Consider the following 24,409-nt stretch of genomic DNA (forward strand, 5'->3'; position numbering starts at 1 on the left):
GGATGAGTCAAGGATTCACTACTTCTGACTCTTCCTTTTACTGTCCCTCTGCAGCTTCATTGCACTGATCCTATACTTCTGTATTATAGTCCTTGACGGACTTGATAATCTGTCATAAATCAGTATTTCAAGTGCCCAACGACAATGATATGATCACATCTATCAGTCTCCTATTTCCTGAATATTCTAGGATCCTCTATCTGTTTCTCTTATGAGTTGGGTATCCAGTATCCTTTCATATCTGGTTGCTACTTTTTTGTATCTGATTCTCAAGTGGATGCAGTACTTCAAGTATGGCCTCACCTCCCCTTTTCACTGTTCTCAGGGCAATGCCTATCATGAGTACAGGTAGAAGATTTAGGCTAGAAAAACCTAGGACATTTTGATGGGCCATTTGCTCTGTGAGGCTGAAGTAAATAGAACTTTGAGTACTAACAAGTACATAATGAGTGAGGCTGGGAACAGCAGTTGCAGGAAAAATGTAAATCAATCAGTGAAACACTAAGGAGAAATGTTTTTAGAAAATCTCATTCAAAATCACAAGTGCTTTTGACTTTCAAAATGTAAACTTTTAGTAAACATTTATATGATATATACAGGACAATACTCTAGTAATTTTTCAGGCCATAGAATTAAAATGATTCTTTTGAAAGGTAAGATCTCAGTTTCATAAACAAGGTAAACATATTTGAAAGATGGGAAATGTTACTTCTCTTTACAGTTTATCCTTAATGAAATTTTGATAATGATTTTAAGATTTCAAAGGGTAAAATTACTTCTTTGAGCTTAGTTTCCTCAAAATTATAAAAGGCAGAATGCTCTGGAAAGTTTCTATGTATCTATATGGTCTCTATTATTTTTGTTTTTTTTTTTTTAAGATTTTATTTATTTATTTGAGAGAGAGAAAGAGGAGAGGAAAGAGGTCAGTGGGAGAAGCAGACTAGACTCCCTGCTGACCAGGGAAACCAATGTAGGACTCTAGGATCTCGGACTTCACCCGAGGTGAAGGCAGTCATTCAACCAACTGAGCCACCCAGACGCCCCAATATATGGTCTCTATTATTATTGGAGATCTCAGTACAGAAATAAATCCAAGATTGTTCATTGAAGGCGATGTATAAGTAGACAATGTGATTCTAAACAGCAAATGAAGAGCACTGCAAAAGGGCAAATTTCAAGAAAAACAGTTTAAACATGAAAATAACTCCCAGATTTGGAAAAAGATGTGGAAATTTTAAAAGGTCCCAATTCACTATAAAATTCCTGTCTTTCATGCTTTATATACTATGACCAAACCTTCACAAGCAACTGATAATTTCTGTACCTAATAAATGCTACATTATTCCAAAATTCAAAATTTTAGTACCTTTTTTTGTCTCCATAAATTTTTCATAAGTATCTGGAAAATCATCTTCTGGCTTAGATTTTTCTACTGGTGCCACAACTGCTTTTCCTTCCTCCTCTTCATCTTCATTAAACCACATTTCTTCATCCTCTTCCAAGGCTTTTGCATCTCTGCGAAATCTGTTACTACGCAATATAGATGGTACACTGTAAGAAACATCACAAATACTGAGTAATGATTTAAAGTTTGTGACCAGATTAAATTTGAGAATATATACATATAACCAAAAGGAGCAAAAGTAATTTTAACTATGTATAATTTACATCATAATCACCTTGACTGTGATACAAGATGTAACCCCAGAACACTCCAAAATACTGTAAATTAAAATAAAAATTATCTTGAGTTATAATATGTTCACATAAAAGATTTGGGTAGGGAGAATATCCTACCTTCTATACAACCCTGTACTATCTAATGATGGAAAGAATGCTCCTGGGTAAAGTTCATACGTGAGATCCGAACAGAAGATTTTGGATATAATTTTATAGCCTATAAATACAATATATTTAAACAATACCTGTTCAGTTTCTGATTTTGTCTGTCTTTTTCTTGCTCATATTTAGTCTTCAATCCTTTGAATGTCTGAACATATTCTATTGATTCAAGTGCTTTATAAAAGTTTTCAACTATATGTGCAGTAAGAGACTTGATATCTTCCTGTATGAGGACAAAATTTACAATTCAAATATAATTCAATGACACTTAGGAGAAAAACTTAAAAGAACTTTTTTATAGTTCCAAAGCTGATCAAAAAAGGTTTTTCAAATTCACATTACAAAAATAAATGTCCTAGTTTCTTTACACATGAGCCAGGCCTCCAGAGAAAACTAGGAATAAAAAAGGAGCTCTTTTGGGGGGCTACAAAACATTTGAAAGTAACTAGAGTTAGTTTATGTCTTCTCTTTATTCTTTGCGTTTACATAGTACTTTACAATTTAAAAAGTACTTTAACATATAGTTTCACTTGATCCTAACAATTGTATGAAATAGGTTTTATTACCCCCATTTTACAGAAAAGGAAAACTGAGGATCTGAGAGGTTGGATGATCTGATGAAGAGCACACAGCTAGTTAGAAGGCAGATAGTGAAATTCCACTTTTAACAAATTTTAGGTGTTAACTTAAAGACTCCTCCTTTACTGGCATCAAAATGGGATAAGCCTTACCTAAATAATAAACACAGACTCCTATAACTATATTACATATACAGATTTGATAAACTATTAACTTGAATTCTACCTGTTTCTGCAGTTTTCCAGTGGTATAGTTTTTGTGAAACAAACTGACAGTAACAACTCCTAAATTCTTTTAAATTCTAAATGAACCATTCTAAATAATCATTGCAAATGCCTGCATGCAAAGTATACTCATTATTAATAATAACTGAAATTGTGATTCAGGAATTTAAGATTAACAAGAAATATCCATGTCACTTCTTTAAAAGATACATTGTTTGTTTTTAAAGATTTTATTTATTTGACAGAGAGATCACAAGTAGGCAGAGAGAGGGCAGGGGGAAGCAGGCTTCCTGCTGAGCAGAGAGTCCAATGAGGGGCTCCATCCCAAGACCCTGAGATCATGACCTGAGCCAAAATAGAGGCTTAACCCACTGAGCCACCCAGGCGCCCCATAATCTGTTTTTTAAAGACTTTTAAGTGTTCAAACTATTTTCTCTGGAAATCTCAAATAATATGCAAAGAAGAGATATTAGAAACCCAGGTAAAATGGTTCTGTGTTATATACTGAACAAAAAAGATGAGTTAAGTTTTGGAGTACCTGGGTGGCTCAGTTGGTTAAGCACTTGATTCTTGGTTTTGGCTCAGGTCACGATCTTGGGGTCCTGAGACTGAGCCCCATGTGGGGCTCTACGCTCAGCAGGGAGTCTGTTTGCGATCCTCTTGCTCTGCCCTCACCCCCACTTGCACTCTCTCTCTCAAATAAATAAGTCTTTAAAAAAATAAAAGATGAGTTAAATTTTGGGATTCAATGTACATTTATCAACCACTTAAAATTATTTTCTGAAAAACAAATTCAATCACAGAAACGGGTGGGGTTGTGAACCCTACAAGTCATTTTATCAGTTTCTCACTAAAATTTTTTTAACTTTTTTAAAGATTTTGTTTATTCAACAGAGAGAGCACAAATAGGCAGAGGGAGAGGGAGGGGCAGGCTTGCCGCTGGGCAGGGAACTTAATGGGGGACTCGATCCCAGGACCTGGAATCATGACTGAGCTGTAGGCAGATGCTTAACCAACTGAGTCACCTATGCCCCCTCACCAAAAATTTTAAGGGGATATATATATATATATATGCGCCAATCTCTGGTTCATTACAACAGTACATTGTGAAACAGGGTTCAGATACTTGGTAAGCTAGTTAACTATGTTCCCTCTTTTCTAAGGCTAAAGACAATACTTCTATTCTCTTCATCCTTTTGAAAACCATACTCTTGGCCAAGTGACTATTAGAAAAGTAATCCTGCCAGCCAAATAATGTTTATATGAGAACAGCATGTCATGAGCAGAAATCTGCAGGAGCCAAAGCTAGAGAATGAATTTCTAGCTTTGACTTTCTTTTTTTCAAATTCTAACCATGTGGCCATTTTCCCTGATGGAATGATTTCAGTGTGTGGGAGAGGGTAAATTTATTGTATTGGTCCTACAGTTACCTATCTTAACCTTATTGTTCATGTAGAGTTCTCTCCAGATCTTTTTATGACAGAACTTCTGTTGCCCAAAACTGAGCTGTGACCTGTCTTCAAGCTCTGACTATGCTCCTAACCAAATGGATGCTCCTAAATAAATCACTTGATTACTCTGGTTGTCTGAAGCCCCTCATCTATAAGATAAGGCAGTTGGAGTGGTCTGCCTCACTTCCTGGTCTCTGCAACTCAAATTTACACGATAATAGCCTACCTTTTATACATCATCTAGCAGTTTGCCAAAGTAATTACTTTCAACCTTTCTATTTATCACTACCCCTACAAAGATAATCCAGATCTCATGAATGGCATACTTGACTAAAATGTCTACATATGCCAAATATAATCCTGAAACATGTGGCCAATAAAAATGGAACTGAGAATAATATAGAGTAAACATGGGTTAAAACACCATGCTAAATTTCACAATTTAAAATATTAACATTGCTAAACATGTAATTATTTTATTTTACTAAGAATCCTTCAGCATAAACTTACCACTCTTATAAATTCAAATAACTCAATAACAGCTGAATTCAACAGATTGTACCGAGTTCCATTATCCAGAAGAGCATTTATAACTGGCTCAAAAAGATTTCCCTTCGTGATGTAACGATTATAAAATTCATCTTTAAGGCCAATTATCCGCCTCATAAAACGAAGAGCACCTAATTAAAAATCATACAGGGAACAAATTGATAATCACATTAATAGCAATTATTACACAGGTATTTTTACATAAAGCAATGTATATATTCTAAAATAAAAAGTAAAAATGTGCACTAAAAATAACTGGGTTTTGAGGAAAAAATAGAGTTAGGGTAAGACCACTCAAATCTGTGTTAACTCATGTAGCCAGAGCTAGCAAAAAACCCAATAACTGGTACTTGGGAGATAAAGTACCCAGGCAGGTAGCTCCATGGTATAAAGATTTTTAAAAACCCACAGAAACCAATCGAGTGCCAATGCTAACAGTACTCAGAGCAGTGCTGGGACATGCAGATGATGTAGCGATGGCAGCTCGGAGCCAGGACAGGGCTGTCTTTCTTGAAGGTGGGCACAGGAGTGGTGCAACCTGCCCAAATCTGCCTCACCTCCCCACAGCGGGAGCTCTGGAGGTAGGTACTTCTCGATTTTCTGAAAATAAAGCCAAAGTGGTTCCTGCTGCCAGCTTAACAGGAGAGCTGAAGGTCTTGTACTTTTTCTGATCAAGGCTATAGTTCCACTCCCACTATTTCAGTTCTCTTTGCCTTGGAAAAATCATCAATGAACCGAAATCATCAATGAACCGACACTACCTATACATTATAACATACACATTTTAATCCGATACATTTTAGCCCTTGTTTACCAATTGCCTATGAGCTGTTTTGTATTTGGTAAACATGAACTGTGACAGGTCAGGCTGTATCGGTAAAAGAACAGTAGAGTAACAAGCAGTATAATGTGGCTTTTCGAATTTTAAATACTGAACGGAAATGTCTCTCATTTCCAACCTGTTGTTCACAGATGGAAGTCATTAAAAGAAGCTGTGCCTGTCAAAAGAGGTTCCAAATACTATCTAAGAATAAAACTGAAATAGGCCACATAAGGTATAAATGTATGATAACTGGAACACAAAACAAGTGTGAAGAAAAAACCCAAAAAACCAAAAAAACACAAACAAGTGTGAAAGAAGTGCTAGACTTATAACATCGCCTTTTTTTTTTTTAACATTGCCTTTTTGTAGCAGGACAAGAAATATTTATGACTAAAAAGACTAAGTAAGTGAGCAAGCAGGCACTCTCACACACTGCTGGCGAATGGGTGAATGACACAATATAGTTACAACTGCACTACTTATGATGGAAATCTTGATCCAATGTAAACATTTAAATACTGGAGATTTGTTCAGCTGTGATATATACACATAAACAGGATACTCTGCACTCATCCAAAAGGACTATTTACAGAAAGCCAGATAGGAACACCTATCATGAGAACATCAATCCTTCCAAAACTGATAGAAAATTTTAACATAATCTGGTCAAAATGAACTGGATAAAATTATTTTTAAGTTATTATGGAAGAACAAATATCTGAGAACCAAGAAAACTATGAGAAGGAAAATCAAGCAGGGACTTAGCAGATATTAAACCTTACAAGAGGCTCAGTGGCCTAAGAATAAACTTTCCTATTTATCTCATCTAATAAAACGACAGGTTTAGAAAAAAATACCTCAGAAACAAGACATAAGATATATATAGCAACGAACTATACAACAAGAGAAATTTTAATTCAGTAAGAAAAACACAGTTTATTTAATAAGGGGACTGGCAAAACTTGCTATCCATTTGAAAGAAAACAAAGCAACACCCTCCAAACCATATATAAAAACAGACTTCAAATGTATTATATATATATAAGTAAAAAAAAGGAATAATAAAAATGAGAAGTAAATTGAGGAGAGTATTTTATTTGAATAATCTTAGGACATAGGAGATGTTCCTAGGCAAGATAAAAACCCCAAAACTCATAAAAGGAAAAGAGACACATTTTTCATCATAGAGAATCTTAAAACTATTATATATTTAAAAAATACTATCAATAAAGGCAAATGCAAAAGATAAATGAGACTGGGACATTATCCCCCCCAAGTGTGACAAATTAATATCCCTAAAACATAAGAGCTGTAAGAAAAAAATAGGCAATTCACACAGATAAAATTCAAAAGCACTAAAATAGGAAAATATATAGTATGTCAAGGAAAATGTAAATTAAAACACAAGTGGAATACCCCATTTTCCATCATCCTCTTCATAACATTTTAGGAATCAGTAACATAGTGCTGCAAGAGTGTCAAGTGCTTCAATCTTTTGGGAAAGTAATCTGGAGGCTATATGTGAAATTCAAATTTAAAAGGATACATTAAAACTATATAAACATTTTGTCCTGGCATTATCATTATTGGGAATCCATACTATGGAAATAAAGGAACCAGTACTTAAAAGATTTATATACTACACTATTTACTACAGTGTTCTTTGAAGTGGCAAAATACTCAACAATCCCATACTCTGTGCACTACAGAACAGCAGAATATATTATGGAAGAGCCACTCCATCAAGTGTTACTCAACTACATTTAAGAAAAAAATTTAGTTGAGACTGTATTTCATCACATAGAGTAATAATGAGAGGCTGAGAAATATGTTAATATGATCCTGTTTTAATAAAAATAAAAAGACCTATAGGAGTGTGAATGTTTGCATAACTTAGTAAAGATGTGTAAAAAGGAATAGGAAAAATTGTGCACGCAGTTAATGGTGGCGACTTTTAAGGCCTTAAAAAAAGTAGCTGGGAGATTAATCTTTTAAATTAAATTAAATGTTTAAATTTTATTTAACATTTAAATTAAATTAAATGTTTCAATTTTAACGCAAAGCTCTTTTTATTTGGAGGGTGAAGGAGGTTACTTTATCTCTATTTGCAGTAAAAATATGAAGAGGAAAGGAACCTTAACAGTTTGCCAAAAATCAACACTGAGGCCAAATATCAGCATTTAAGTTTGCTTATGGTTGGTCCAAGTGGTATACTGAGGGGGACTACTGATAAGTTATTTCACAAGTTCAAAAATAACCCGAGTTAAGCAAAAACATTTCAAGGCCCATATCTCAAAGGTATTAAAAGTCACTATATGGGCACCCGGGTGGCTCAGTTGGTTGTGTCTGCCTTTGGCTCAGGTCATGATCTCGGGTCCTGGGACTGAGCACCACATTGGGCTCCCTGCTCAGTGGGGAGTCTGCTTCTCCCTCTTCTCCACTCCTCTGCTTGTGTTCTCTCTCACTCAAATAATAAATAAATAAACCTTAAAAAAAGGCACTATAAATGACAGTTTGATGAAGAAGATGTGAAAGACAGCAGGACTTGTTCTATTAGTGAAATGTTGTCATCATATATGGTATTTTATTGCAAGAGTTAAGCTAACTCAATCTACATGTGAGTAATATGTGGGTAGGAAAGCACCACGACCTATTCCTCTTATCCTTTAAATAAAACAAAAGATTAGTACTTCTCATAATCATCTCTTTGACAGTATATATACTGCTAAAAAATAAATCAATTCACATGGATAACTTCAGGTTTTATCTCTATTAAAAATACTGATCCTTAAAATACAAGAATATTTTTTAGAATTGTTACTTACATAAGGCCAGGAAAGTGTGCTTTGAATTCATCAAGACCAAGACTCTTCTTAGCAAGTCCTTGTTCATAATATAGTTTTTTATGTGATATGTGTGATGTTCCACACAAAATGTGAGTAGTTCTAAAATTAAGGCAAGCAGCTGTGCTGTTTGATAATTATCTACAAAGAAAGTCATCACAGGAAAATAAGTATTATAATTCAGTTATAAAGAGAATAAAGATAAATAAAGAGAATACAGTTTATGCCTCATATTTTAGAGCAAAAGTAAAACTGTATTTCTAATCCTCATTATTATCAATTAAAGAGCTACAGATTTTTAGTTTTTCATTAGCAGACTCTCCAGTACTATCCATTTTTATTGACTAAATGGATACCTTCTATGGCTTTTGTATAAAATACTTATTAGTGTTAAGAGGAAAGAAAGCCTCAATTAAAAAAAAATACATACATGCTAAGAAAACCCTCATTGATCTCATTGAGATCTTCTTAGAAATACTTCCTTAATGTGTGCTGCTTTCATTATTAATATTAACAAATCTATTAAAGGGTCCCCAGTAAAGAGTAAATACGTCAAGCTTTTTGCCTAGCATGGTGCAACAGAACTTTCTAAGAAAAATTAATATGCTTTCCTTAAAGAGACTTCTTTAAGGAAAGGACATTTTTGGCTACTTATATATAAAGTGAAAAATAGTACATTGAGATTTTTATAAACAATGATCTTTTTAACATCAAAATGTGATATCCATGCGAGGCCTACTAAAGTAAACTACCTTTTCTTCCCTCAAGAGGCCTTGATATATACTTTAATGAAATGATTTCAAATTGGTTCCTGAACATCGAAATTGAATATATGTCAAAGGGCTTATGTCAATAACTACTGACACCTATTATAAATGTTTTAGGCAAGAAATATTAAACTGTGAGGAAATTTTTTGAGTAAGAACCACAGCCTTACAGGATAAATCTAGTCCAACTATTTTTCAAGAAGATTACACACATAAATATTTTGTGGAACTATGATGCCATCAGGAATAATCAGCATTGTTTTGATAACAGAAAAGCCATTAAAAATACAAAATACAGTTCTGGTATTTAAAAGATCCTTCCTGTGCTAAATGCAAGTAAAGAGTTTTACTTGTTTCAGGCCCATCTGTGTAACAGCAAATACCACAGTCAGTATCTGAACTAGTCCCTCACTCTGATAAAAAAATTACACTCTCTTAATTTCTCAATTCCCTAATTTTATTCAAAAAAGATTTTGTAACAATGATCTGCAGTGTTAATTAAGTATCTTATTTTCACTTTCTCAAATTAGGACATGAAATTAATCATTTTATCTCTTAACTAATCCAATTTCTGAAGGTCTCCTCATTTGAAACTGGGTCTCCTAGACCACTGATGAGCCTGGCAGAAGAGACAGGATTCTAGGTGCACACAGCGCATTTTCTATTCTCCTAGCCCCATCCCTAGTATGCATGTTCCAAGTAGAAGCAACAGTGCTTACACTCAGGTTCATAAATAATACCTAAGCATAATGCTGTCATGAACACTAACACTAGTTCCTAGCTGGTCTTAGTTTACTAGGTTTCAAAAATAATGAACTAAAATTCTCAACTTTCAGATGTCTTCTCAAAAAAAAAATCAGAACACAAGCTCTAATTTACAGTAAAAAACAAAAACAAAATTCCAACCAGTTTTCCATCTTTTATATTAGAGAAAATGGAATGTTTTTCTTTACAATGAAAGAAATAGGTAAATTTTTTTGGATTTTTAAAAAAATAAGACTTTCTTAGCCTTGTATAAATAAATGCATTATACTTTGAGCAAAAAAAGCTTACAATTTTGTATTAGTTCATAAAATAAAATTCATACTTACCAGGGCAAATCGTGCTGTTTTTGTTAGATCCAACTATATTATCTAACAAAAAAAAAAAAGTCAGTTACTTCAGTAATAATTACTTCTATTTTCTTAGTCCTTTACAACATACAAAGGATGTCTTTGGTCATAATCTCATTTAACCTGAGTAACTGTCAAGAATTAGTTGTGAGGGGGGGCACCTGGGTGGCTCAGTGGGTTAAGCCGCTGCCTTCGACTCAGGTCATGATCTCAGGGTCCTGGGATTGAGTCCCGCATCGGGCTCTCTGCTCAGCAGGGAGTCCGTTTCCCTCTCTCTCTCTCTCTCTCTGCCTGCCTCTCTGCCTACTTGTGATCTCCCTCTGTCAAATAAATAAATAAAATCTTTAAAAAAAAAAAAAAGAATTAGTTGTGAGGGGAGTGAGGGGATGGGAAAAATGGGAGAAGGGAGATACAGGATTCCAGTTATGAAATGTATGTCACAGGGATAAAAGGTACAGCACGGGGAATATAGTCAATGGTACCGTAACAGCATTACCTGGTGAGAGATGGGAGCTACACTTGTGGTGAGTGAAGCTTAATGTACAGACTTGTGAAACAACTATGCTGTTTACTGAAAGAAACGTAGCATCCTGTGTCAACTATACTTCAATTTAAAAAAATAGTTGTTTCAGTTACCACCTTTTATAGAATTGGGTGTGGATGAGGAAGTGTTAAAAGACACTAAATATTCTGATAAAAAAGTGAGGTTACAACCAGAGAAAAGACGGACACATTTTCTTTTACTTCTTAGTCATCCTCCAATAATTAGGATAGCTTTCTCTCTCTACAAAAATTTCTTAAACTCCAGAATAACACAATATTATTATAATTTATGTCTTGAAGTTTTAAAAAAGTAAGTAGGATATTATAAGTTCTGAATTTTAGACATATATTTTACAGCACATTTGCACAGGAAAAATATGAATGTCTATCGCAGCACTGTATTTAACAGCAAAAACTAGAAACAACTTAAATGTACATTAGAAGCAGAGGGGCTAAATTACAACATACTCATAGAGAATACTATATAAGACTTAAAAATAAATAAGAACTCCAGGTATCAATATGGACAGATTTAAAAAACTCACTGAATAAGAGAAAAAAAAATGCAGAACAATGTGTACAACAGAAATCAATTTGTATCAAGTTTGGAAACATGAAAAATAATACATTACACTTATAGTAATATAAACAGACACTGAGTGATAAACCTCAAATTCAACATTCCTTGAGGGATGGAGGTGAAGTGAGAATATGAAGAGGTGCATAGGAAACTTCAACAATTACTGCAATTTATTTTCTTTTCAAAAAAATTATGAAAAAAAAATAGGGCAAGTTAGTTTTGATAAAGCTGACAGGAAATATATGGTGTCTGCCATATAATTATCTAAACATTTCTGTATGCTGCAAGTGTTTTATTTTAAAATTAAAGTTAAAAATGCATTTATTTTAATTTATACAAATGAAACTGTTCTGCATGAAAACATTCTGCAACATGCTTTTTAATGTTTTAAAAAAATTTATTTGTCAGAGAGAGAGAGCACAAGCAGGCAGAGTGGCAGGCAGAGGCAGAGGGAGAAGCGGGCTCCCCACTGAGCAAGCAGCCCCGTGTGGGACTCCATCCCAGGACCCTGGGATCATGATCCGAGCTGAAGGCAACTGCTTAACTGACTGAGCCACCCAGGCATCCCTGGAACATGCTTTTTTATCCAATTTTGTATTTTCAAGAACTTGTTAATAGTTCGAAATTCAGTTTTTAACTGCTTTTGAGTATTCCACTGTATGAATATACCACATGTTCTTTATTTTCTTATACATTCTTGTACCTGTCACACATATGCATAAATGTTCCCTCAGAAATTGAAGTGATAGTATTATGTAATCTGTGCCCATTTTACAACTTAATTAATTTAGCAAACATTCTCTTTAATTGACTCCCTTTTAAAATGACTCATTGGATTAACCAACACTCTAAAACCACCCCTCCCATCCCTCATTTAAACCAGTTGAGTTGCATGCTTATCAAAAGTCCTTTGTTTACACTATTTCTGGCAGTATGATTACATACTTTAAATATCACAGACTGATGAAATATCATAATAATGTACCATCTATGGCTAAGCTGAATACAGTCTACAGACTATAAGTCAGTAGAACTAGAAGTTGTAGCTGATGAATTATGGGTGTAGTTTATGGATAAAAGATGACATGGAAATAAAAAAAAAACATTAAAAAAGAAAGTCTTGCCCCTACACAAAGTATCAGCAAATGAGTCAGCATTTAGAATGTTACCAGAGTTTATTTTTTTAAACCGTTCTCTACTTTAACCAACTTTTTTGATTAACCCACAACTTTCGATCCTTATGTTGTGAAATTAAAGAGCTTTACTATGTAGCCAAATTATTCTCCAACATGATGGTTCCCCTTGGATTTTCTAATTTTTCCTTGTCATATAAAGCACTGAGCAGACAGCCTGTTACAGTTATACTACTTATTTCACTCTTTAAAAATGGAAATCATAAGCAGATAAGTAAGAGACCCTACCCTTTTCACACTTGTCTTCTGAAGTATTGGTCAAAAGTGGTGCTGTGAGAACATGCATACAATGGTTGTAGAAGAAATTTAGAAATTCACTTTTTTCAGTTTTCTGAAACATATAGAATTAAAAAAAATATTTTATTATCTTTTAATATCTTTAAGAATTAGTGTAGATTACATACAACAGATACTTTAAGATATCATGAAAGAACAAAAAAACTAGTTACATTCACCTTAACTGTATTTCTGCAGAACTGAAAAATCAAATCTATTTCATATTATTAAATTAAAATGAAAATAAGATTATAAAAAATTTTTCTGAGGAAAATTACTCAGAAGAATTTTTTTCCTAATATGCTTATGATCTGAAGTGGAATGAAGATCTACCAAGCAATGTTGAGAGGAGCAACTTACTAACTGCTGAAAATTTGAAACTCCATTCACAGCATATTCAAATACGAAAAAAACACCAAACTGATTTATCAAGCCACTTGAATCAGGACAGAATTTAGATCTCTTTTCTAAATTTCAAAAATTTCTTATTTGGAAATTTGGGAATCAGTATCTTTTGATTTTTTTGACCACTATTTTTATACAATGGTCTCATAAACAAGTAATGATTTAAAAACAATATATTCTTCTCTAAATATGAGGGAATTTTATAAAGAAAAAAAATCCCAGAATTTTGAGACAACAATTATTAGTATTTTGGAATACTTCCATAAGTCTTTTCTGAATGATTTCTCTTAGCAGTTGAGATCATTCAGTACATATTAATTTTTTCCACTATGATTAAAAAACACTTAACATTAAAATTTACCATCTTAGCCATTTTTACTGTTTACAGCTCAGCAGTGTTAAATATGTTACGTATGTTGTATATTAATTTTTAAGAAGTTAACAGAATAAGGCTAAGAGCCATAAACAGAAATGCTAACATTTTACTAAGATTTTCCCAGATTACAAATCTTCTATTTTGCCACAAATAAACTGCTACAGGAACACCATAGCTACTTGGATACCAAGTGTACAAATGCTCAAGTATTTATGATTTTTAAAAATTGTACAAATTTTAAGATTTTATATTTATATATTATTTATGTATTTATATATAATTTATTATACATGAAATCCTCTAAAACTGCCTAAACCAAAATATTTTTATCTCAGAATAATTTCTTACATTAGTTGTAGCCAGCATGTTCTCTGGATCAATTAGAGTACGAAGAAGTCCCATTAACTGAACAGCACCCCCTAGCTCAGGATCAGTATCACAGATCATTTGTTCAATTACTACATTAATGAGAAGGATATCCTGAAAGAAAATGTACTTCCATTAGGACTGGTTTGAATATGCGACAAATATACCAACTGAAAGAACAAAATCAGAACCAAAGAATAAATGAACTTATTTAAACTTTTATGTTCCTAGTATTTTTTCAAGTTCTTTAAATACACTAGATTGAAAAAGGCCCACTAAAAAAACCAGAGCACACTAAAGCTTACGGCAACATCAATATAGGAGAGTGAGAAACAAAATCATTTATCAGTGATTCTTGTTCAATGGAGATTCTAACAGATTCTCAATCTAGGTTTCAGCCTCAGATATGAATTTAGAAGCGAATGAATGAGGAGGATCACACATCACGTGACCCTAAAACACAGACTATCTGAGCTTCAAATGAGAAAATCCTTTCTAGCAAAAAAGTGAGAAAACCCAGTACACAACTGGAGCAAGTGGATGTACACTGTTACATAATAACCTAACCACAGAGCTATGCATTAGTTGCATGCTTTTAGGTCTTAACTATGAAACTACAAAGTAGCTTGCAGAGACAAAATTTATTTACCTTTTGCCTGTATTTTTAAGCAATCTTAAGTGGCGCCTGAGTAGCTCAGTCGTTAAGTGTCTGCCCTGAGCTCAGGTCATGATCCCAGGGTCCTGGGATCGAGACGCATATCGGGCCCTCTGCTCACCAGAAGCCTGCTTTTCCCTCTCCCATTCTCCCTACTTGTATTCCTTCTCTGTGTCTCTTTCTTTCAAATAACGAAATAAAATCTTAAAAAAAAAAGCCTTAGAAATTGAAGTACAGTACAAAGAAAAACGTTTTGACATCAGCTAATTTGAGAACACATTTATTATTGGGGGAAGAAAGGTAATAACTGAAGAAGATGAAATAAGGGAACTGCATGGAATTAAGATGAACTTCTTAAATTGGGAGAACTCTGTAAAGTAATAAAAATATTCAGTATAAAGCACTTAAAAAATGATTTTATTTATATGAGAGCGAGTGTGTGTGCATTTGCAAGAGCAGGGAGAGAAGCAGACTCTGATGAGCAGGAAGCCAGATATGGGGCTCTATCCCAGGATCCAGAATCATGACCTGAGCAGAAGGCAGACGCTTAACTGACTGAGCCATCCAGTCGTCCCCAGTATAAAGCACTTTTTGTTATTATTTTGTTGTGTTAGCCCCTTAAACTGAACATACTGTGGTTTCCAAAAATATTTCCCTGTAAAGTTGTTTGTGTTCTTAAATTCTGTTAAGAACCAACAAAAGCATGTCACAGGGACTTAGCTGCTTAAAATGAGAATCCTAGCCCCTACCGCGTTTCAAAATTTCAACACCAATGAATCAATTCTGTCATGGCATTAAAAACAAACTAAAATCTCTTCAAAGAGGAATTACGATTTATGAAATAAAATTCATAGAGCTAATTAATAAATCCAGACCCAAGCCTCATTTCAATTGGAGGAAATGGTAGATTCTACACTAATCTGCTGCTCTTTCTTATAGTGGCACAATTGGCAAAGCTTAACTCATGTAAAATGTTAACATATTATGACAAGGTGTCATAAAATAACCTTTCCTCAGAACAGTGCTATGGCATTTACTTACTTTACATTTATGTCAATGTGTACTACTTACATTCTACCAGTTAATTAGGTCCTCAGATAATTTGAATTATATATAATCCTCTTTCATAAGTTCATTCATTTAAAACTAGGCACAAAAAAATAATAAGTGATGAATTTAGGTTACATCTAAATAAAACCAGAGAGGCAAGAAATATTTAAGGTATAGCTCATACACTGAAACGTCATTTCAATACAGTCTTCAAACTTTTTTGGTCTTCTCTCTTACATGCAGTTTCTCATAAATTCTGCTTCTAGCTGTATCAATGCCAAACTGAGTGCCATAATTCAGTGACTTACAAAATTGACAAAAGCTAATTTACATATTTCATGGTGAAACAGACTGTTAAAGAGAACTACAGCCTTTTTAGGAGGTAAGAAAGGAAATGCCTTTCTCAGGCCTGTAAGACTTCCCTGCCAGAGAGAGGTATATACACCACTGAATGCTATTCTTTAAAACATTTTAAGATCCCCAGGCTTCAGATAGGAAGGGCAAAACGTCAGCAGATTAACTGAAATCTCTAGGTTTAAAGTTTATGTTTGGATACAGGGTACTTGGATGGTTCAGTTAGTTGAGCATGTGACTCTTGGTTTTTAATCAGGTCATGCTTTCAGGGTTATGAGACTGACCCCAGTTGGGCTCTGTGCTCACTGGGGAATCTGCCTGAGATTCTCTCCCTCTCCCTTGGCCCCTCCCACAGCTCATGGTGCACTCTAATACATACATCTTAAATAAAATAAAAAAGACTACATTTGGAAAAGATCTTTAAAATCCATAAGAAGCAAATAGTCTGGAAGGCTACTAAATAGTTGAGGCAGCTTAACTGTCAAGAAAGTTTTAAAATAGGCAACAGTCCATGACTGTTCAATCTTTAAGACCACTACTTGGCCAGAGAACTCACACTGACAGAAAGGAGACTGTGAAGATTATATAGATCCTTGGAGGAAAGGCATCTTCTATTGCCCAACTCAGATGTAGCCACAGCTGATAATATCCTGAGGGAAGAAAGGTTTTGGAAAAAAATAGGCAAGGGGCATTTCTTTAGAGACAGCTGCTTTTGTTAATCAAGAACCTCCTGGGACAAGGAGTCCAAGCTACTGCTATTCAACAAGTATTTGATGAACCAGTGTATCACAGTTATGAATGAATGATTGCTATAAGTATGTTCACCCTCTTCCCAGACAAAAGCAGTTTTGCTTGACGTTGGGGGCAGATAAATTATCTTTCTGTTTATAGGTTACTGAGATACTAGGAGTCTTATCTGGACTTGAAGAAGACTACCTAACACTCAAATGATGGAAACTTGATTTATGTCCCTTGAGGGAAAGGTGGATGAGGAAAGAAAAACTGTATGAAAGTTAGGTAGCCATAGAGGAGAGACAACGTGGCTGATACTATGAGGCACCCATTTAGTCTCTATTTTCATTGTTTTGCTAGCAGAGTCCAAATTTTGTTTAGGGGCAATGTACTTAGCTAAAACATAATTTCCCAGCATTCTTCATAGCTAAGGGTAACTTACTTTTGGACAAAGAAATCCAAGTAGAAATTGTTAATTGGAACCTCCAGGAAAGTGTTTTAAAATAAAACACAAAAGCTTCCCAGCCATTATTTTGCTCTCTGCCCTTCTTATTCCTGGAGGTGGAATAGCAATCTTGCAATCTCAAAGTAATAGACATTAAAACCAGAAAATGAGGATGATTGACTCAAAAGATGAAAGTCTTCTGTCATAATGGAGCTGCTTCAAGACTTACTGTGACATTAATAAAACTTTCATTAGGTAAAACCATTCTAAGTTGGGTTTTTTCTTTTCTTCTGTGATATAAACATTTAACATAGTATCTACCTTTTCAGCATATTTTAAAGCATACAATATTCTTTTATTTATTTTTATTCTTTTATTTATTTATCAGATAGAGATCATAAGTAGGCAGAGAGGCAGGCAGAGAGAGAGGGAGAAACAGGCTTCCTCCTGAGCAGAGAGCCCCATGTGGGGCTTGATCCCAGGATGCTGGGATCATGACCTGGGCCGAAGGCAGAGGCTCCAACCCACTGAGCCACCCAGGCGCCCCAAGTATATAATATTCTTAACTATAGGTACTATGCTGTCCTATGTTACTCATCCTTTATAACTGGAATTCTATACCCTTTGTCTAGGATCTTTCCCATTTCCCCCAGCCCCATCCCCTGGCAAACACCATTGTTCTCTGATTCTATGAGTCTGTATTACTTTTATAATAAATATCATGTATTTTTCCTTCTGTGTCCGGCTTATTTCACTTGGCAAATTGTCCTCTAGGTTTATCCAAGATGTCAAGAATGGCACGACTTCCTTTTATTGAGGCTGAATAATGCTCCACTGTACATATATGAAATATTTTCTTTATCCATTCATCTGCAGATGGACACTGAGGTTGCTTAGATGTCTTGACTATTGTGAATAATGCTGCAGTGAACATGGGAGGACAGGTATCTCTTCAAGATCTTTTGGATTTATGGACAGAAGCAAGATTGCTGGATCATATAGTAGTCTATTTTAATTTTTAGAGGAACTTTCATCTGTTTTCCATGATGGCTGCTCCAATATATCCCCATCATCAGTGTACTAGGACTCTTCTTTAAAGGGATTTTATTTATTTATTTGACAGAGAGAGATCACAGGTAGGCAGAGAAGCAGGCCGGAGGTGAGGTAGGGAAGCAGGCTCCCTGCTGAGCAGAGAGCCTGATGCAGGATTCAATTCCAGGACCCTGAGATTAAGGCAGAGGCTTAACCCGCTGAGCTACCCAGGTGTCCAAGGACTCTTCTCCATATCCTTGTCAAGACTTGTCATCTTTATTTTTGGTATTAGCCATCCCCCCCTTTTTTTTTTTTTTTTTGAGGACACGTTCCAGATTTTATTTACATTTTAAGACTAACTTTAATTTCAAAATCACATATCCATATACTTATTCCTTTTTGCTGGTTGTACTTAAATGCATGGTTTGTCAAATACTGTAAACAAATACTTACCTTGTATGTTACATGTAACTCAGGAACGGCTTTTTTTTTTTTTTTTAAAAGATTTTATTTTATTTATTTGACAGAGAGAGATCACAAGTAGGCAGAGAGGCAGAGAGAGAGAGAGGAGGAAGCAGGCTCCCTGCTGAGCAGAGAGCCCGATGCGGGACTCGATCCCAGGACCCCGAGATCATGACCTGAGCCGAAGGCAGCGGCTTAACCCACTGAGCCACCCAGGCGCCCCTCAGGAACGGCTTTTAACAGAAATTCATTGACCTCCCCAACAACATTTTTTTAAATTATAAATACAGGTATCTAAACAATCCTGAACGTATTTTTGATAGTACTGTAGTTAGGACCCAGGGCCACTTCAAAAATTAACACAATGTGAAAACATACATTGTAGCTGCTACTTCAGATAGTTTCATCTGAAGCTCTTTCACTAAAAAAGATGGATCAAGAATGCCATTTGTTTTTCCTTCTTGAGATTTTTACTTTTCAGAAACACACATGCTTCCACAGCATGATTCTTCTCTCCATGATTTCATCTTGTAAACCTGAATTCTATTTTGAGTACTCCAGGTTTATGCATAAATGACAGTGCCACTGCCTACTACTTTTTGTCCTTCAAGTTCCTCCAACAAGCAAAAATTACGAAGAACTTTAACTCCTGTGGAGACAACCTTCTCCTACAGCCCTGATACTAGCCATCCTAACAGAGATGTGTGTACTTAGGAGAAATGTCTGTTCAATTCCTTTGCCCATTTTCAAATTGGGTTGGTTTTTTTTTGGCTACTAGGTTGCAGGAATTCCTTACATATTTTGAATATTCATATCTCATCAGCAATTCCAAACAAACTACATTTTTACTCCCAACCTATATACTATGTTATTGGTGCCAGAATTTATTATTTATGTACTTAAAAATTAAAAAAAAATTTTTTTAAGAAGATTTTATTTGTCAGAAAGAGAGAGACAGTGAGCACTGCAAAGGGGAGCAGCAGGCAGAGGAAGAAGCAGGCTCCCCGCTGAGGAAGGAGCCTGATGCAGAACTTGATCCCAGGACCTGGGGCTCATGACCCAGGCGAAGGCAGACTCGTAACTGATTGAGCCACCCAGGTGTCCCAGAATTTATTTTATACTGTGTTATCTACTAAAAACTTTTGTAGTTACAGTTTTTCTTAATATTTTATCTTTTGTCTTTTATACTAGGGTTAAAAGTGATTTATACACCATGAATGGGGTTTTATGTTATATATGCCTATATGTTTATCTTCCCCAGTGAGATTTACATTTTTATATGCTTTCTTGTAGCTGTTTAGTGATCTTTCATTTTAAACTTTAAAATACTCTTTAAGGGATGCCTGGGTGGCTCAGTTGGTTAAGCAGCTGCCTTTGGCTTCGGGTCATGATCCCAGGGTCCTGGGATGGAGTCCCACATCGGGCTCCTTGCTCGGCAGGGAGCCTGCTTCTCCCTCTGCCTCTGCCTGCCTCTCTGTCTGCCTGTGCTCACTTGCTCTGTCTTCCTCTGTCTCTGACAAATAAATAAATAAAATCTTAAAAAAAAAAAAATACTCTTTAAGAGGGGTGCCTGGGTGGCTCAGTGGGTTAAAGCCTCTGCCTTTGGCTCAGGTCATAATCCCAGGGTCCTGGGATCGAGCACCACATTGGGCTCTCTGCTTGGCAAGGGGCCTGATTCTTTCTGTCTGCCTCTCTGCCTACTTGTGATCTCTGTCTGTCAAATAAATACATAAAATCTTAAAAAAAAAAAAAAAAAAAAAAGAATTCTCTTTAAGCACGTCTTGTAAGGCAGGTCTAGTTATGCCAGGTAAAGTATTCTCAGTTGGCCGGGTTTTTTTCCAGCACTTTGAATATATCAGCTTACTATTTCCTGGCCTGAAAGGTTTTTGCTGAGAAATTTGCTGAGATTTATGGGAATTCTCTTGTATGTGATGAGGCTTTTTGTTTTTTGTCTTGCTGCTTTAAAAATTCTCTTGGTCTTTGACTTTTGACAGTTTTATTGTAATGTGTTTTAGTGAAGACATCTTTGGATAGAATCTATTTGGGGACATATAAATTTCATTTACCTGGATGACCATATCTCTCTCCTCATTTGATGCTATTAGCCATTATTTCTTTAAATAGGTTTCTGTCCCTTTCTCTTCTCCTTTGAGGGAACCATAATACATATACTGTTTTTCTTCATTGCACCCCATAATTCATGAAAGCTTTCTCTTTTTTTCACTCTTTTTTCTTTTAGTTCTCTGACTGGATAATTTCAAATGGCTTGTCTTTGAGTTCTCTGATTTTTTATTCCTGCTTGACTGAGTCTGCTATCAAAGCTGTTTATTGTTTTTTTCCCCCCTCAGTTTAGTCAATGTATTATTTAGCTCTACAATTTCTTTTGGTTCTTTTTTTTTTTTTTTTTTTTAAGATTTTTATTTATTTGACAGAGAGAAAGCAAGCAAGCGTACGAGCAGGGGGAGCAGCAGGGAGAGGGAGAAGCGGGCTCCCCAGCTCAGCAGGAAGCCCAAAATGGGACTCGATCCTAGGGCTCTGGGATCATGACCTGAGCAGAAGGCAGATGCTTAACCAACTGAGCCATCCAGGCACCCCTCTTTTGGTTCTTTTTAAATACTTTTTCTCTGTTGAACTTCTCATTTTGTTCATGTACTGTTTTCCTGATTTCATTTAGTTATCTGTATTCTCTTGCACTTCAATGAACTACTTTAAGACAATTATTTTGAATTGTCAGTCAGTTCATTTTCCATTATTTTAGGGTCAGTTTTGATAGCTTTATTTTCTTTGTTTTGGTGATGTCAAGTTCTCCTGATCTTTGTAATCTTGTGCTGATATCTGCCCATCTAAAGAAGCAGTTAGCTCTTTTCGTCTTTACAGACTGGCCTTGGCAGGGAAAGTTTTCACCAGTCAGCCCAGTCAGAGATTTTGGCTGGGTCATTTGATTAGGTTTATTACTAGGGTACATGGACCAGATTTTGAGATGTGTGTGGTAGTTTTGAGAACCCCTGCCTCTTTTCTTTGTTCTTAGCTATTGCAAGGGGATTCCCTCACTGTTCTGGGTAGGACCTCAAAGAAATGGCCCTCATGGTAGCATCCTGAAAGGCTGGAGATGTCAGTCAGACTCTCACTTTGTTCTCCTTTTCCCCATGAGAGAGAATCTGTGGGGCCAGAAGATCTCTCAGTACTGTGCTATGCTCACTTGGGGAGAAGTGACAAGGGTAAACTGAAACTGTTCTTACCCTTTTTCAATGTATCTTTTCTCATTTCTGTGCTCCACTCAAATGCTATTACGTCTCACGTGGACTCTAAAGTCACATGGAGGTATTCCTGTCTGTTAATAACTGTTAAATCAGTTTCTGTTGTGGGGACGAGACCTGGAATTTCTAATTCTGCCACCTTGCTGATGCCACTCCTGGTTTTTCGGATTCGGATATATGAAGTCAAACCCATTCCTAAGTAATACATTAATTTCTTATTCTCCTACTTCCTTCTGCCACAGGTCAGGTCTTCTTTCTTTAGTTATCTGTAGAACTATACTTCTAAAACAGAGACCTGATCAAGACATCCTTTGTTTAGAATGGTTGTAAAATAAAAGATTCATTCCTTGGGGACACTGGAGTGGCTCAGTTATTAAGCATCTTCCTTGGGCTCAGGTCTTTATCCCAGGGGCCCGGGATGGAGTCCCGCATTGGGATCCCCACTCGGCGGAAAGCCTGTTTCTCCCTCTCCCACTCCCCCTGCTTGTGTTCCCTCTCTTTGTGTGTCTCTGTCAAATAAATAAATAAAATCTCAAAAAAAAAAAAAATTAAATAAATAAATAAAAGAGTCACTCCTCAGACTGGCTGTATAGGTAACAAATACTCTAATCCTGTGCTGTTTAATATGGTATCCACTTGCCACATGAGGGAGTTTAAAATTAAAAATAGTAATTCCTCAGTCACACTACCTATAGTTTAAGTGCTTGGCAGCCACAGGTAGCAAGTGGTTACCTTGTAGTTACAGAATAAACATTTCCATCATCACAGAAACTGAACAGCACTCTTCAAGCCTATTATTATAGTTACATGGTTAAAGAAAAGGAAAAAAACCCATGAAAATCAGACTTAGATTAAAATAAAAAAAGATGCAGGAGGAGACAAGGGCAAAATATGGGAATTTTTTAACAATCAAAATACTAGTTGCCACTGCAATGATACAAAAGTCTTTAAACTTCTGAATCCTTGTATTTATTTTTTAACTACTCTTAAGTGTCACTTTAATGAAACAAATAATTTATTAAAGAAAATACAAGAGACAGGAATCCACAAACATTCTAAATCTGTAATAAGAGTCATCTTGACTGCTGTGAAATCTGCTGTGAAAATACATGCAAAATCAGACTTCTGTTTTTGATCAAGAAAGAGTGACAGGAACTAGATTTAGTTTCTATCTGGAACAACAAAAAAAAGCTAGACAAAATACATGAAACCACAGTTGGTAATACAGTAGACAATGGCCAGTAAAAGAAAGATGGGAAAAAACGAGATAAGCCCTAGGATACATGTCAGGTTCTATTACTACTACTACTACTACTACTACTGCTATATTACTGGATCCTGCCAAACTAAGTAAAAATCAACTCCTGAAATACTAGAATTAACCATAGATTTATACAGTTTCTGCCCCATAGAGCAGTATGGGACAGCAAGACAGTCTTATTCCAGAGGTATACCCACCTCAGTAAGTAATTATAATTAGTCCACTACAATGCATGACTACACCCACTCAAAAATAATGGTATTTTCAGAAACAATGAACAAATAGTTCTGGAACAATTAATGGATGGTTGAGCATACGTCTATGAACTAAAAGTCTTAACAACATTTAAGTTTTCTGTAAGGCATGTTTCATTTCTTAGTTAACATAATGGAGCAAGCCCTGGTGAACAGAAGAAAGAGCTGAATCAAAGGACCCAGCCTCTCTAATTGCAGTACAGCCATCTAAGATATGCACTATCTAAGTGACCATATTAACTCTCCCATACCTATTTCTCCAATGGCGGAACAAAGGAAATGGAATAGAAAAATCACTATAAGTTGGATTACTCTTTCAAAATTCAAGCTAGCTAGAGTTGAACTGTCTGATTTCTAAAGCTGTTTGCTGGAGTTCTTTACAGGTAGCATTAAAATATTATACAAACAAATCCAATTTTCCTTGACCTGCTTCCCCAACAATGACATTACTCAGGCTAGAAAAAAATTCATGCTCAAGCAAGTACAGCTAAATAATAAAGAGGTACAAAAAATTACTGGAAAATTCCTTCTTAAAAATCAAATGTTGGCTTGATGTGCAAATAAACCATGATAGAGTAACTCTAGTTAATACGTGTCAATGCTGGATTACCAAATCTATTCTAGGAACACCCTCTCTTAAATAAATTTATATATATATATATATATATATATACATATATATATATATATATATATATATATATATAATTTTTTTCTTCACCTCTCTTAAATTTATAATCTTAATTAAGAGGGCCCAATGACTTTCTTTCCATTGAAGACTGCTTATTCCTACGTTCTCTCTTTTAATTCTTTTTATACTGCCATAGTAGCTTCTGCAGTTACAACCTCAGAGTCAGCCTTTGAATGCCACCATCACCATCTTGCAATATTCTGAGAAAGGGGTCTAAGTTAGGGCTTGGCAAACCACAAGACCATTTTGCTGATTGCCTACTTTGTACATAAAGTTGTAAGGTAGGG

At 35.3% G+C, this 24,409-nt stretch overlaps 1 protein-coding gene across 3 annotated transcripts in view; it reads right to left on the reverse strand.

Moving 5' to 3' along the window:
* The window catches only part of PPP4R3B (protein phosphatase 4 regulatory subunit 3B), a 67,441-nt gene that overhangs the window by 8,619 nt on the left and 34,413 nt on the right, over positions 1 to 24,409 (reverse strand). For 2 of the 3 annotated variants that reach the window (XM_059187705.1, XM_059187707.1), the window contains 7 exons: positions 13,912 to 14,043; positions 12,735 to 12,837; positions 10,170 to 10,211; positions 8,294 to 8,452; positions 4,607 to 4,776; positions 1,926 to 2,065; positions 1,367 to 1,551 (listed from right to left, as the gene is read on the reverse strand). In XM_059187705.1, the coding sequence (XP_059043688.1) occupies positions 1,367 to 1,551; positions 1,926 to 2,065; positions 4,607 to 4,776; positions 8,294 to 8,452; positions 10,170 to 10,211; positions 12,735 to 12,837; positions 13,912 to 14,043 (931 nt within the window). The remainder of the gene's footprint in view (positions 1 to 1,366; positions 1,552 to 1,925; positions 2,066 to 4,606; positions 4,777 to 8,293; positions 8,453 to 10,169; positions 10,212 to 12,734; positions 12,838 to 13,911; positions 14,044 to 24,409) is intronic. The other variant, XM_059187706.1, reaches the window with a different exon arrangement.

The sequence above is a fragment of the Mustela lutreola genome, chromosome 9, assembly GCF_030435805.1.
Source record: "Mustela lutreola isolate mMusLut2 chromosome 9, mMusLut2.pri, whole genome shotgun sequence".
Classification (NCBI taxonomy): domain Eukaryota; kingdom Metazoa; phylum Chordata; class Mammalia; order Carnivora; family Mustelidae; genus Mustela; species Mustela lutreola.